Source organism: Thermochaetoides thermophila, assembly GCF_000221225.1.
Source record: "Thermochaetoides thermophila DSM 1495 unplaced genomic scaffold scf7180000011818, whole genome shotgun sequence".
Lineage (NCBI taxonomy): Eukaryota > Fungi > Ascomycota > Sordariomycetes > Sordariales > Chaetomiaceae > Thermochaetoides > Thermochaetoides thermophila.
In genome coordinates this window covers 2,417,791-2,432,471 of record NW_006383034.1, presented here as the reverse complement: position 1 = coordinate 2,432,471, position 14,681 = coordinate 2,417,791, and the positions used below count along the sequence as shown (strand labels likewise).

At 55.3% G+C, this 14,681-nt stretch overlaps 5 protein-coding genes across 5 annotated transcripts; 2 read left to right on the top strand and 3 right to left on the bottom strand.

Annotated features, from left to right (window-relative positions):
- Nucleotides 1–355: 355 nt before the first annotated feature.
- CTHT_0046570 (putative aryl-alcohol protein) lies at nucleotides 356–1,499 on the top strand (the record flags this gene model as incomplete). The annotated part of the gene is made up of 2 exons (XM_006694972.1): nucleotides 356–1,261; nucleotides 1,323–1,499. The coding sequence occupies 2 exons, from the start codon at nucleotides 356–358 to the stop codon at nucleotides 1,497–1,499; spliced, it is 1,083 nt and encodes a 360-aa protein (XP_006695035.1).
- Nucleotides 1,500–2,295: 796 nt separating this feature from the next.
- CTHT_0046560 (uncharacterized protein) lies at nucleotides 2,296–3,474 on the bottom strand (the record flags this gene model as incomplete). The annotated part of the gene is made up of 4 exons (XM_006694971.1): nucleotides 2,296–2,817; nucleotides 2,953–3,059; nucleotides 3,152–3,289; nucleotides 3,447–3,474. The coding sequence occupies 4 exons, from the start codon at nucleotides 3,472–3,474 to the stop codon at nucleotides 2,296–2,298; spliced, it is 795 nt and encodes a 264-aa protein (XP_006695034.1).
- Nucleotides 3,475–4,988: 1,514 nt separating this feature from the next.
- On the bottom strand, nucleotides 4,989–5,946 carry CTHT_0046550 (uncharacterized protein; the record flags this gene model as incomplete). The annotated part of the gene is made up of 3 exons (XM_006694970.1): nucleotides 4,989–5,700; nucleotides 5,778–5,857; nucleotides 5,917–5,946. The coding sequence occupies 3 exons, from the start codon at nucleotides 5,944–5,946 to the stop codon at nucleotides 4,989–4,991; spliced, it is 822 nt and encodes a 273-aa protein (XP_006695033.1).
- Nucleotides 5,947–7,047: 1,101 nt separating this feature from the next.
- CTHT_0046540 (putative mitochondrial outer membrane beta-barrel protein) lies at nucleotides 7,048–8,835 on the top strand (the record flags this gene model as incomplete). Its single annotated transcript, XM_006694969.1, has 4 exons — nucleotides 7,048–7,080; nucleotides 7,203–7,277; nucleotides 7,347–7,533; nucleotides 7,598–8,835. 4 exons carry the CDS (start codon nucleotides 7,048–7,050, stop codon nucleotides 8,833–8,835), a joined length of 1,533 nt encoding a protein of 510 aa, XP_006695032.1.
- A 540-nt stretch (nucleotides 8,836–9,375) lies between these two features.
- Nucleotides 9,376–14,181, bottom strand: CTHT_0046530 (putative ATP-binding cassette (ABC) transporter protein; the record flags this gene model as incomplete). Its single annotated transcript, XM_006694968.1, has 3 exons — nucleotides 9,376–9,484; nucleotides 9,561–13,317; nucleotides 13,389–14,181. The coding sequence occupies 3 exons, from the start codon at nucleotides 14,179–14,181 to the stop codon at nucleotides 9,376–9,378; spliced, it is 4,659 nt and encodes a 1,552-aa protein (XP_006695031.1).
- Between the last annotated feature and the right edge of the window lie 500 nt (nucleotides 14,182–14,681).

Genomic DNA, 14,681 nt, shown 5'->3' with positions numbered 1-14,681 from the left:
CTGCCCCACCAAAGTAGCATTGCAGCATGACAAGTGTTCATCTGAGACTGTTGAACGGGCACATCGGCATCTCTATGCCGCGTCTCTGGCGCCGAGCCTGCGTCAAAGTTAACTCCGGTCCGTAATCCCCGTCACCCCGGTGCGGGGTAGCTCGGGCCCGGACGCGAGGGCTGGAGTATTTATTCCCCCGGGGGACTATTTTGTTTTCAGGGGGTTCAAGGGTCACTCGCAACTTTTACCAAGATACGTCTAAGACTCGGACTGTGTTGAACTGAACTCGACTCCTTCTCGCACATCGTCGAGCTGCGCAAGCGCTATCCTTACCTGGACGAGCTCCCCGCCGGACCGTGTCACAATGGCTCCCCCCCTCCCCCCTCGCCTCCAAGAATCCATCTCCTCCACCAAATGCGAATACCGCCGGCTGGGCAACAGCGGCCTGATCATCTCGGTCCCCATCGTAGGTTGCATGTCCTTCGGTGACCCGCGCACACTGGACTGGAGCATCCCCGAAGACGAAGCCCTCCCCTTGCTGAAAGCAGCCTACGACCGCGGCCTCAACACCTGGGACACGGCCAACATGTACGGCAACGGCGCTTCTGAAGTCATCGTCGGCAAGGCCCTCAAGCACTACAACATCCCGCGCAGCAAGGTGGTCATCATGACCAAGTGTTTCTGGCCGGTGGGTGAAGACCCGGAGCTGAAGGCGTGGATGTACCGGGATAGTGTCGAAAACTCTAAGGATTATGTGAATCACTTTGGCCTGTCAAGGACAGCGATTTTTAATCAGGTCGAGGCGTCGCTGAAGAGGCTGCAGACGGATTATATTGATCTGTTGCAGATCCATCGGTTTGATCCGCATACGCCGATTGAGGAGACGATGAAGGCGCTGCATGATCTGGTGCAGTCGGGAAAAGTGCGATATATTGGGGCGAGCAGCATGTGGGCTACGCAATTCGCAAGGATGCAGTTTGTCGCGGAGAAGAATGGCTGGACGAAGTTCATCAGCATGCAGAATTACTATAATCTATTGTATCGCGAGGAGGAGAGGGAGATGAACCGGTTTTGTAATGACACGGGCGTTGGGCTGATCCCATGGGCGCCATTATGTCGGGGGCATCTAGCTCGTCCACCGGAGCAGTACGGCAGCACGAAGAGGAGTAAGGGAGAGAAGGAAACGCAGCCAGGGGCGCATGGGACTGTTGAGCCGGATCTGAGTATTATTAGGCGGGTGCAGGAGATTGCGGAGAAGAGAGGGTGGCCGGTATGTCTTTAAATATGTAACCCCTTTTTTTGCAGACATGGAGGGATGCTAATCAAGACAGATGTCACACGTTGCGCTTGCGTGGATCAATAAGCGGGTGACGAGCCCGATTATTGGCTTCAGCAGCGTCGAGAGGATGGAGGAGGCCCTAGCCGCCAGGGGCAAGGTTTTAACGGATGAGGAGGAAAGGTACCTGGAGGAGCTGTATCAGCCGAAGCCGGTTTGGGGTCACGGCTGACCTAATATTGTTGGGTGTCGTTTACGGGCTGTGAACATAAATCATTCAGCGTTTAACAGAAATGTATCAAGTTGAGATATTGTCGGTTGAGGCACCTAGAGCTTCATGCTTGAAAAATTCGTCCGAGATGTCATCATACGTGTTCATTGTTCATTCAGAGCCAGCGCCAGCGCTACTCAACCGCCCTTCTCCTCTTCGACCCCCTTCAATTCCGCTTGACCCTCCCGGCCGTCTACTGTCTAAGCCTCCTGCCAAAAAACCACAACCCCGGCACGCCCAACGAAACCAAAATCATCCCCTCCGCATAGATCACGAACATGTCCAAAAATCCCTTCTCCGCAATCCACACCGTCACCTAACTCGACAAGAAAAGCCCCACAATAATCCTCAGACTCGACACATTCACCAAACACGGGGCCCACCCACGTCAGGTAGCTCTATACCATAAACACATTCATACCCGACATGATGGCGAGTAAGGTAAAGATGTTTTAGAAAGGAACCGACGAGAGTCACAGCCCAGGGCTTGTTGGTTTGTCCTGCCCAGCCGAAGATGAATGTCCCCATCAGGCCTGATACCAAAGGGATGATGAGGTTAAGCAGGTGGTGTTCTGGCTCACGGGCGCCGCCGTTCATACGGGCCACGGAGTTGGAGATGCGGTCTGCGATTGGGCCGCCGAAAAGGTAGACTAGAATAGTGGCGAAGAGGAAGGGTAGGACAGAGAGGCCTGTGTGTGGCATTTCCAGCTGACTGGGGTTAGTTTCTCCTCTTGTAACTGGAGTAGATATAGCAGAGTTACTTAACCCTGAGCAAGGAGGGCAAAGAGCTGATCTGCTGGGCGGCAGAGTGGACGATGACGAAGATGCTGTTCGTGATGGTGGCCCAGATAATGACAGGGAAGAGAGTTATTCGGAGGGTGTTGAGCATGGAAAGGCCGGCTTCTTTCCATTTGAGGTCGTGTTGGAAGAGGCCGATGTATGTCCATGTAGTCGGGGCAAAGTAGGTGGTGTAGTCCAGGTCGAGTCTGTCTTTGCCGGGGGTAACGGGATAGAGTTGTTGGCCGCCTGGAGATGACAGTTTTGTGATTAACAACGATTGGGGAAGGGCTATGACCATATTTAACTCTTCCTTGGATCTCTTCCAGCGCGTCTCGGGCAGAAAGATGAGCAACAGGATCCACGCGATGATGCCAGCACCAGACGTGATGTAGTAAATCCATCTCCAGTCGTAGTTCGATGCACTATATGGGGTAACTGTGCCGAGTCCGATGATAATATTGCCCTGGCTTGACACGACGGCTGCGATGGCCTTGTTTCTCTAATGGATAAACACCGTGTCTTGAAGAATCAGTGGGATCAGTGCTTCAGCGGTTCCAGCTCCGAGCCCCTGACCGCGACCGCAGTTGTCAGTACCTCTCCTCTTGGGGGACACAGCAGAGATGTACTAACTAACCTGCATGGCCCTCGAAGCCAATTGCGTCTCCAACGAACTACTCGTAGCAGCAATCAACCCTCCAGTCCAAGCACACGCTCCAGCCAGGATCAACACCGGCCTTCTGCCTATTCCGATGGACAGGGGGCACTGAACATTTTCTTTTTATAAGTCGGTCTCGACGGCCAGACGTATTTCAATCCATAAGCAACGTACTAACCGGCAATCCCATTACTCAATAACGGCACCGTCGCCAACATCGACATCTTCTCAACACCTGCCGGCACAACTTCTGGAGGGATAATAGCGAAGGGGTTCACGCCCGTGGCCGAGCCGCCGCTGATGGCCTTGAAGTCGGCTGTCTTATGAATTTTCACCATCAACTTCCGAGGAGTAGAGGAGGAATAGGGGGATCAGGCTGCCGATGACGACTTTGGCGGAGAGGGCGTGGGAGCTGACCGTGAGCGATCAGACGTGCATGGAGCGCGGGAAAGAAGGGGTTGAATAGGGCTTACAGAAACAGAGGCTTCCTTGGTAGCCCATTTTTGCCAGTTCGGGAGGTTTAGGGAGGTCTATGTGGTGTAAGTATCACGAGTGACCAGAAGTCGGGGCAGAGTATGTTACTGTAGGCACACCTTTAGGGTCAGGGGTTGGAGCCTATCTAAGGTTTCTATCAAAGAAGTCGAGCACGCAATCAAGAATAACATACTGAAATTAGACGTATCCTCCCATCTTCATACAGTGACGTAGCCCCGATAAACCTGTGAGATCCGGTCTTTTACCCGGTCGTCGTCCAGCGACGAGGGAATAGTTGAATTATCATCAACTGGGAAAGCCATGCGGGCCGCCAACGGTCATTGGTAGCTTCATCTCATAAACGACGTGAAAGTCGTGCTGAGCAATCGTCTGAAAGTGACCATGTCTACCAACTACAAATGTATAAACATCTCAACTTTCCACACCGGCCAGAGCCGAGATAGAACGGAAACAGAATACTGTCCCCACGGCTCAAATTCGACCGACTCATGTAAGAGAAACCCGACCCTTCCAAACTCTATCCCACACAAACAAACCCTCCGTCCCGCTGAAACATCACTTTGGCCCGATCAATCGCCCAAACCAGGAAAGGGGCCCTTCGGCTTTCCCTTCGACATCTCTAATTCGTTGAATCTGAACAAAACTAGTGCCTAACACTCAACTGGTTGCCATGGGCATAACGTTTCTGCCACGAAAAAGTGATACTCAGAAAAACGGGACAGTATGATCGGCAAGGATGCATATGGGCGGCTAAAATTTCGAACAAATCTTGAGCGAAGTGTTCGAGAAGCCGAGAAAACGGTGATGCCGAGCAAGGAGTTGGACGCCAAGATATCTGGGGTTTGGGTGGGTCTCTGCCGTTGCGCTAACGCCGCAGCACGGACCCGATCCACTGAGAACCTTGATCTTGGGGGTTCTATCATTCCTGGTCCAAATGCCGGGAATCCAACGGGTGATGTGTGCTGTGCATCGGATAATCTTAAAGAGGTAGAACCACCAGAGATCTTAAATGTTAAATGAAAGAAGCTACCAGGCGCTGAGAAGGCAGATATGAAATTACACTACTACTAACTTGTAGAAACGAAGAAGCGAAGAGCGAACTCCCTTTCTTTCCACTTCTCTCCAGTACGTCCCCGCCCCCCCCTCTTGGAACAGTTGTCTTGAAGACGACCGCTTCTCTTCAAGGATGAGTAGTGTGATCGCAGCCAGGCCGAGAAATATGTTCTGTGTCCTTCAATTTATGCAAATAGCGACCAAGAACCATGCTCTACGACCGTCCTATCGGGTATCCTTCCATAACGAAAACCAGTCCATGAATGTTACCATGTCACCGTTGGTGGCCAACTCTCATTCACCCACAAACGGAAATGACTTTTCTTTCCTGACGGCCCCTTGGGGCAAGAACGGCACCACATGTTGACCCATGCAACTATGGCGCCCCCCCCCATCGACTTTTTTGCATCAAGATACCCGCGCATATCAACCCCCCCCTCGCCCAAACCCCTCCTCCTTTGCTCCCTTCAAGCAACACCTTCCCCAACCAGGCGGGCAATCAAGACGTAGATAAAGATAGCCGCTCCCGCCAGGAACAACTTATTCTGAAAGATCCAGCTCTGCCCCGCATCTCGCTGCTGCCTCACTGCATCAACCACAGCATGTGCCTGATGGCCACTCCCAGCGGGCAGCCCTAGCTGAGGACCGCACGGAGTAGCCGGGGCAGGCGCCGTACTAGGCTCAACAACTTTGTTCCCCGTGGCGGGGTCAATCTTGTTCTCGCGCATCCATTTCCAATTCTCTTCATCCAGCTCAGGCCACTCCTGGCGGAACTTAGCTCCGCCGTCGCCAGCCCGAATATTATTCTTCCCCGCGGCGCCATGCTCGCCGCGGATATGCGACCCGCCGCCGGTCGAGTTCCACCACCGCGACTTGAACGCCAGCTGCTTGCGCTCGGCCTCGCTGGCCGACACAGACCCCGTGGTCATCTCCTCGGACGTCATGAACGAGAGCAGGCCGATTAGGATGGTGGACACCTCCCAGGCCGGGTTGAAGGAGCGAGGGTGAAAGTCGGAGATGGACAGGCATAGTCGACTAGACGGCTGGAAGCGGCCCGACGGCGTGTGCATGCGGATCGCCGGCGGCGCGAAGGGGTAATTGGGTGGGAAGGTTAATGTGCCCCAGTACTGGCCGCCGTGGTACGGGGTGTTCTCGGGTCCTGTAATGATGTAGTGCCATCTGGGAAAAGCGACTGTTGTTAGTCCAACGATCGAGCGACATGCCACGTGGCCGAGTAGGGGGTGTCGACGTCGTACTCTAGGATGTTGTTTTCTGAAGGATGGGCCTGAATGTAGGGTGGGGGGTTTTCCATAATAGCCTTATACTCGCGCGTTAACTGTAAAAAGTTAGCATCCGGTTCTTCATAATTTTAAAGGCTGTGTGGAGAGAACATACGCGCTTCCGTGCCGCTGGACTTGCTGCCATGTTGAGAGTGGCTCGGCTGGGAATGTGAGTGCTGTAGGATATTGCTGGCTCGCGATCGATCTGGGGACGAGGAGAGAGGAAAGGGGTTCGAGAAGGAAGGTATTAGAAGCGAATGAGTGTTAAAAAAAACAAACCAAAACCAAACAAAAAGAGGGCGCCGAAACGCTTTGTTGATCGCTACGGCGAAATGTGTCGAAATAGGCGTCAGAGGATCAAGTCAAGTGGTCGATGAAGAGTGGTCGAAGCGACGAGATATGGGGGCGCAGGATTATTGATTGGTGACAAAGATGACGACTGTCAGGTTCCCTCCAAGTCATCCACTCATCATACGCTACAGTCCCATGCAAATGAACGCACAGTGGGCACTCGCTGTGCTCCCAGCCTGGGGAGTGATGGAATTGCTCCGTAAAATTAGTTAGGATGTTTCGTGCTTTTCAGATTTCCGTAAATTTTCACTGCAAATTACTGGCCCGTGCATATTCAATCATCTGCCCATTCGGGAAAGCAGTCATGAGGTCTCCCTAGAGCATGTAATAGTACATTCAATAGACGTTTTGCTGGCTAACTGAGGAAATGTTAGTCAGTGTAAGCAAGCGCATTTTTGTTGTGACAGAGAGAGGAGAGCTAATTCATTAGGATTGCTATAGACCGTGAATCTTCTGAGTATCATGACCTTGACACGTAAAATACGCGCAAAATTCGTTACGTATATTTTATCGTTCGTAATCTACTGCAATCTGAAACGATCTTTGGTCGCTAAAAGTTTGGGTAACGAGCTGAAGGCCACCGCCGACCTGAGGCCTGCCGCGAGGCAGGGTCCACTCGGCCAAAGACCTCAGGCTGCAGGTAGGCTGCCGCCTGTCCCACTTGAGGCAAGTCACTATTCGCACTGTGAACTGTGCTGCGGGGCAGTCTTGGCAGGACTGACACCCGCCAGCACCCGGCAAGATCCGAGGGGGGCAGTAGGCTGGAGCAGCAACACCAAGAGCTGGGCCATCAATTGATACGAGGTTGAGAATCCGATCTGCCGGCCTGTGATCGCAACCAGGCACACCCTCTCGGCCCGTTGCTGATCGACAGACAGCAAGACAACACACGCCAATGGCCAGCTCTTTGGGCTCCGGCGGCAGCAATGTACGTACATGACAGCAAGATCTGGTACTGCTTCGCAGCGCAGCTCGATCAGTCGACCAGCTCCAAGCTTCTTTTGTTTTTTTTTTTCCCCTCCATATTGGACCCCGCTAACACCTCACCAGGCCGCCGCCGACCTGGCCACCAAGACCTCCAGCGAAACGAGCCTAAAACAGTTGTACCAAGGCCCGGCTCAGGTGGTAATGGCTCGCCGACTCTGCTTCTCGTCCCGTGCGCACGCCAGCTGCTGACCCCAATGTCGCCCACAGCTGAGCGAGCACCTCCTTACGCCCGCGTCGATTAACACTCTCGAGGTCCACGGTGCGACAAATACCCGGCGCGGCCTGCTCGACCACATCTTTAAACCCGTGGTCGACGACAGCTCTGCGCCGGAGACGACCTTGGGCCAGGTCCTGGAGCGCCTGGGCACGGCCACCAGGAAGCTTGGTCGTTTTGGTGCGACTCCCTGGCTCTCTCTCAATCCACAAATCAGATCTTGACTTGTTGACTCTCAAAAAAGACATCTTTAAGGAGGACGGCTTCAACGTGTTCCTCTCCGAAGCCCCGCGCCCCGAGGGAGCCCCAGCGTCCGAACGCACCGATCTCGACATCTCGATCCAAGTCAAGGAAAAGTCGCGCCTGGTCTTCAGCGCCGGCACCGACTTCGGCAACTTAGAGGGCTCGGCGTACACCAATGCCGTCGCCCGCAACATCTTCGGCGGCGCCGAAACGTTGACCATCAACGCCAGCACCGGCACGCGCACGCGCTCCGCCTACAACGCCGTCTTCTCAACCCCAATCAACGGCAACCCCGATCTGCGCCTCAACCTCGAAGCCCTGCGCTCCTCGACCCAAAAGCCCTGGGCCTCCCACGACGAGCACGTCACCGGCGGCACCCTGCGCTTCGCCTGGCTGACCCCCGACAATGACACCCACGCGCTCTCCTACTCCGCCGCCTGGCGTCAAATAACCTCGCTCGCCGCAACTGCCTCCCCTACCGTCCGCGCCGACGCAGGCGACTCCTTCAAGTCCTCCCTCACGCACACCTTCGTCCGCGACCGCCGCGACAACCCCCTCCTCCCGCAAAGCGGCTACCTTTTCCGTACCGTATCTGAACTCGCCGGCTGGGGCCCCCTGCGCGGCGACGTCAGCTTCGCCAAGACAGAGCTCGAAGCTTCCGCCGCCGTGCCTTTCTCTCTCTTGAAGGGCGTCTCCTTGGGCGGCGCGTTCCGCTTTGGTCTTTTGTACCCCCTGCCCATGGGTTACTCCCTCACCGGCAGGGCCCAGCCGAGCAGGATCAATGACCGCTTCCTGCTTGGTGGCCCAACCGACGTGCGCGGGTTCAAACTCGGCGGTATTGGCCCGCACGATGGGGCCGACTCGGTCGGCGGCGACGTTTTTGCTGCCGGCGCGGTCAACATGCTCCTGCCGCTGCCTAGGGCGGGTGCCGAGTCGCCTTTGAGGCTTCAGTTGTTTGCCAATGCGGGGCGGTTGGTCGGGTTGAATACTAAGAAGAGCGGGAAGGATGGGAAGGAGGGCAAGGGGTTAGGGATGGAATCGAGGACAGTGTACAGGAGCGTGAATGCGGCACTGAGCGAGCTGACGAATGGGTTGCCTAGCGTTGCGGCGGGGTTTGGGCTGGTGTATGCTCATCCCGTGGCGAGGTTCGAGTTGAATTTTAGTCTACCGCTAGTTGTGAGACGGGGGGAGGAGGGACGGAAGGGGCTGCAGGTTGGTGTGGGCATTAACTTTTTGTAAAAGTATAGGATGAAAACAATCTAAGGAAGCTTTGTAGTAGCAGTATATATATATATATATATATATATATATATATATATATGTGTGTGTGTGTGTGTGTGTGTGCGTATAGACATGATAGATACTTGACGAGGGCAAGGAAAAAGAGGGTTGCTCCTCACGTTGTGGCCATTAAACTACCTAGGTTCAAGCTACATGAAAGTAAATAGGGACCCAAGGCGGCGTCTATATACCATGGATTTGTCCAGTTCTATTTACCCAGGTCTTATCAGACGAAAGCCTCGCCAACATGACCCCCCACACGCCACTTCCCGTCATTCATTCCCCTTGACCTTAATCTAAGCATTATTAAATAAATTAAAAAAAAAAGAGATACCCAAGTCCAATAACAGATGTATCAAGTTATATGCGTGTTTACATGTAGAATATACAAGAATAGCATTTGTCAGGAATAGGGAGAAAATTATGTATGAGGTTTATCTGGATGTGCATGATGATGTGATGGCAACGTGAGAGACAAGACGTGTCATGCCCGGATTTTTACTCCTGCTTCGTCTTGATGGCAACCTTCTTACCCTTGGGCACTCTGGCGAGCCAGTAGACGAAGAGGGCGCCGAAGATATTGAAGACGATATACACCCAGAGAAGACTGCAACCATGTCAGTGACATGAGACCTTTTTTTAAAAAAAATAACCACACACACATGGAGAAAGGGGAAACATACCCAAAGTTGCGCCAACGATCCTCATAATGAGAGTGCACACCCGCCAAAAAGACATTTGTGTCGCTGATGGTGCAGTACGAGCACATGGTCGTGTTATTCGGATCAAGCAGGTACCCACCAGCTGCCTTGATATACGAATCCATGTACTCGCCGCAGGTGGTGCCATTCGGCGGTACAAAATTCATGTACTCATTTGCGGCGCACACAACATTCGTGTTGGCCACCGCCGTCGAAAGCATGGCACTAACGAGATACGTGAAGGGACTGACGCGGTACATGAACTCCCAAAACTTGGGCATCGAGTCCGGCCCGGCAAGGACACCGCAGAAGATCAAGCACAGCGAGAATAGCAGGTTGGCCACGTTACCGCCCGCCTCGGCCGTTTCAAAGCCGGCAATGATGAAGTCGGTGAAAGTGCAAGTGAACAGCAGGAAGGCAACAAGCAACAGGAACATGAGGGCGCCACGCTCAGCGGTCTGACCCGCGACAGCAGCATTGTTCTGCAAGCCGACGGGATAGTACCAGCAGAAGAACATAATGGCACCCATGAGCGTATTCCACGGGATCTCGGCGATGATTTGCGAAAGCATGAAGACCTTCCAGCTGTAGACCTTGGAGGGGCGCTCGCGGACTTCATAGAGGGAACGCTGCGTGACGAAGTGCGGCATCGTTTGCTGCACCAGCTGGCCGAAGATGGTCAAGATGTTGAAGATGGCGAACATCTGGTTTTGAAGACCCATGATGGAGTTGGGAGCCTTGTAGAAGACGAAGCCGATGAACAGCGCGACCAGCGTGCAGAGAGAGGCCTTGGAGTAGATGTACGAGGGCGTGCGCCAATACTGCTGGAAGACGCGGTGGGTGACCAGGCGGAGCTGCTCCCAGAAGGGCGCAGCAAACTCCTTGTAGCTATCCGGGTCCTCGTCCAGCGTCGTCGTCTGCTTGGGGTTCTCCTTGAGACGGCGCAGCTCGTCCTGCACGGCCTGGTACTCGGGGCTCTCGCGCCAGACCTTGGGCCAGTCGATGTCGGTGTGGCTGCCGGGCGCGGCACCAATGACCTCAAGCATCCACTCAGCCGGGTTAGCGTCAGGAGGGCAGGCATCAGCACCGTTGCGCTCGAAGTAGGCCCGCATCGTCTCGGCGTTCTTGCCGATATCGCCGAAGTAGACGGTCTTGCCGCCCTTGGCCAGGAAGAGAAGACGGTCGAAGCGCTGGAAGAGCATGGCAGAGGGCTGGTGGATGGTGCAAAGAATGGCCTGACCGTTCTTGGTCAGCTTCTCGAGGAGATCCAGGATGGCCCACGAAGTCTGGCTGTCGAGACCCGAAGTCGGTTCGTCGACGAAGAGCAGGAGCGGCGGCTTAGCAGCAAGCTCGACACCGATGGTCAGACGCTTCCTCTGTTCGACGTTCAGACCTTCACCAGGGACACCAATGACGGCATCGGCATAGTCCTCCATCTCGAGCATCCTGATGACCTCATCGACATAAGCGAGCTTCTCCTCGCGCGGGATATGGGCAGGCTGACGGAGAAGAGCGCTGAAGTTCAGAGCCTCGCGAACCGTGGTTGTCTGGAGATGGAGATCCTGCTGCTGGACGTAACCGGTCTTGCGCTGGAACGAAGCATCTCTCGGCTTGCCGTCAACAAGCATCTCACCCGTGATGACACCCATCGAAGTTCTGTCAGCCAAGCAGTCAAGCAGCGTGGTCTTACCAGCGCCAGAAACGCCCATCAGCGCAGTCAGGGTACCCGGCTTGACCCAACCATCGACATGATCAAGAATCTGTCGTGTCTCGCCCTTGACCTTGACCTCGTAGCAGACGTTGCTCCAGTGGAAAACGCTGGTAGTGCCGCGCAGCTGACCGCCTTCCTTGTCCGAGGAGTTGCCATCCGAAGTGTTGCCGCCGTTAGCAGCAGCCTTAGCGAAAGCAGCAGCAAGACCACCAGGACGGGTACCCGACTCGGCGTCGCCCTTGTGTTTGTCATCAAAAGCAGCAGGCTGGTGGCCGCGACGGAAGACCAGGACTTCGCCCTTGCTTTTCTTGGCAGCAACGTTCTCGGCAGCGATCATGTAGGTGATGAGGAAGAAGATCGTAAAGCCGATGACGATGCCAAAGTTGCGCCACTTGTGGGCATGGAAGTACTTGAAGCCCGAGTTGATGTAGTCATCGCCATTGACCACGGGCGAGCCGGGGACGGAGCCGATGGCAGAGCAAGCGCGGTTCAGCGGGCCAACGTTCTCGTAGCCGGCGATCATGGGGCTTGGCACGAACGAAGTGCAGGTGAAGTTGCGGTTGTGAAACTCGTTCACCATAAGCGACTCGAACGCGTAGGCCAACGGGTCGATGTAGTTGATCCAGCGGCACCAGCCGAGCATGTAGTCGATGGGGATGACGAAACCGGTGAATATGACGAGGGCGAGAATGATAACGGCAGCTGGAACCATGGCCTGGGACAGCGTGCGCGAGGAGCTGGCAATCGTCCGGAAGATCATGGACATGCACAAGACGGTAAAGAACGAGATGAGCAGGAAGAAGAAAAAAGGTCCCGCCTCACGACGCAGATTCGTCATGAAATACAAGGTAACATTGAAGATGATGCAGTTGACCACCTTGTACGGCATGTCGCAGAGCATGGACGAGACGGCTTCGGCAGACGGATGATAGAAGGCATAGCGGTCGTGCTTCTCGACGATCGGGCGTTGGGCGTAAAGAGTCAAGATTTCGAGGGCACTAGAGAAGGCGTTCATGAGACAGGCAAAAAACAGCAGAGCGCCACGCTGGTAGAAGCTGTCGGTGGTCTGCTTGAGGTTGTAGAAGACGGACGAGATGATCAGAGCCATGATGAAGTTGCCGATAAGAGCCCCGAGAGTCAAGCTGGGGTCGCCAATGAGACGCCTCCAGCCACGCCAGAGACAGAGGTTAATCTGCTGCGCGTAGGACAGCGTGAAGGGGGACTTGGCGCGCTGGCCCTTGGCCTGCTGCGCCCTGCGAGAGGCACGGAAGGCCTCCGCATCCGGGCCGTTGAGGGGATGATCCTTCTTGTACTGCTCAATCTCCTCCTGAAGGGCCTTGTACTCAGCGCTGTTCTTCCACGCGGCGGCGAACTCGTCGGGCGTGCGAGGGGCCTTGTCCTCGAAGCCGGGGCGAACAATACGCTCCTGCGGGCTGGTCATGGACGTGAGGAAGTCGGGAGTCGTCTGACGCGGCGGGCACTCGAAGCCCAGGTTGATGAAGTACTGCTTGGCCTCGCTGGCCTTCCCGAAGTAGATCTGGCGACCCTCGTAGAGTACGGTAACCTTGTCGAAGAGGTCGTAGGCACTCTGCGGGGCCTGGTAGATGGAAACGCAGGCGGTGTTCTGGAAGATCTCGGTCTGGAGCCGCAGAGTTTTGCAAAACTCGATGGCGTTGGCGCTATCCAGACCTCTAGTACTGTTATCCCAGCACTGCAGCGGCGCGTTCGACAGGGCAGCTTCGGCGATGGTAACACGCTTCCGCTCACCTCCCGACACACCGCGGATGTACTCGTTACCGACACGGGTGTTGATGGTGTGGCTGATACCGAACATGGCCATGACGACATCCCTGAGGTGATTGGCAAAGGAGGTCTTGGTGATGCCCTCGGGCAGGGTAGCAGGAGCACGAGCATGGGCAGCGAAGGTTAGGGTCTCGCCGACGGTGAGCTGTGGGAAGTGAGTATCCACCTCAGCCGTGTAAATAGCCTCACCGCGGTGATGTGTGTGCATCTCCTGCGCAGTCATGCCTGTCCCCAGGGGTTAGCATACTGGCAATGACAGCCCATAACTTCTCAGCCAGCTGTGCTCTCAATCTTACCTTGGTAGTTGAAGTAGGACTTGTCGTCGACATAGATGCCGTTGAAATCGCCGGCAATGGTCTTGAGGAAGGTCGTGCAGCCAGACCCAGGGGGGCCCAGGACGACGAGCATCTCACCCTTGCGAACAAGGCCGTTGAAGTCGCGCAGGATGTCAATCCGACGCTTGCCCGTGCCCGTGAGCTTCCGGATCAGACCGACAGCCTCAAGCCAGATGTTCAGGACATCCTTCTGGAAGTCAGTGGGCGTACCGAAGCCATAAACGTTGAGATTCTGGAAAGCGACACCGGTGGTACGAAACTTGCCGCCAGCGCCGGTCACCATCTCAGCAACGGCCTTGGCCCAGGCACGGGCACTGAAATTGGGACCATTGGGGTTTAACGGCGAGTCCTCCTCCTCTGACGCGATCTTGAAGACGTTGGCGCCCGCGGGCACGTTGGCCTGGGACTGAGCGGTGAACTTTCTAGCAAGAGCCTGGACCATGCTCGCGCGACGTTCCTCCTCGATGGCGTCGTCCTCTTCGTTGTCCTCGACAGCGGTATCGGTGCCATTGCCAGTGCCAGCAGTAGGGACATCCCTCTCGGCCCCAGCCTGCTCCTTCTCCTTAGGCATCTCCGGCACCGACCTGGACCGTGTTCTGCTCAGGGTCTTGCTGAGCCGGCGCGGCGAAGAGGGGCTCGCCGGCGTGTCATCGTGCTGCTCATGTGTGGTCTGCCGTGACAGCGGAGACCCGGCTCCAGTCATCTGGGCCGTGAGGTCGTAGTTCCCGAAGGAACCAGTGCCGATGAACGACATTGCCGGACGGTCCGATCGTTGCGCCACCGAATGTCAGCTTGTGTGGACAGACCGGAACAAGCCGGCGATCGGTATTATTTTGAGAAAAAAAAATCCCCGGCAAACAGGTGTATATTAAGCAAAACTCGCGACGATAGTGTAAGCAAGTGTGTACGGGCAGAGGAACGTAGTGAAAAGATATCAAACAAAAAAAGCAAACGGTGCAGTCTCAGCGTCAGTGTCAATGACAGGACAGCGCCGGGGACGATACGGCAGCAGAGACAAACTGTCTGGAAACCAGACGCGGCAAAGTTTTCCCCAGGGGTCCAGGAAGACCGGGGGTCCATCCAGACTATAAAAATGAAGGCAGCATGGACAACGGGGAGTTCTAAGCCCCGAGTGGGGATGAAAGCTTGCCGTAGGCTCCCGGCGCATCGCACAGCAAGGCGACCCAGGCCCGTTTGTTTCGCCCAGAAGTCCAGGAAAAGTCCCCGAGACGGGTTCCTGGGGCCTTGCGAGGA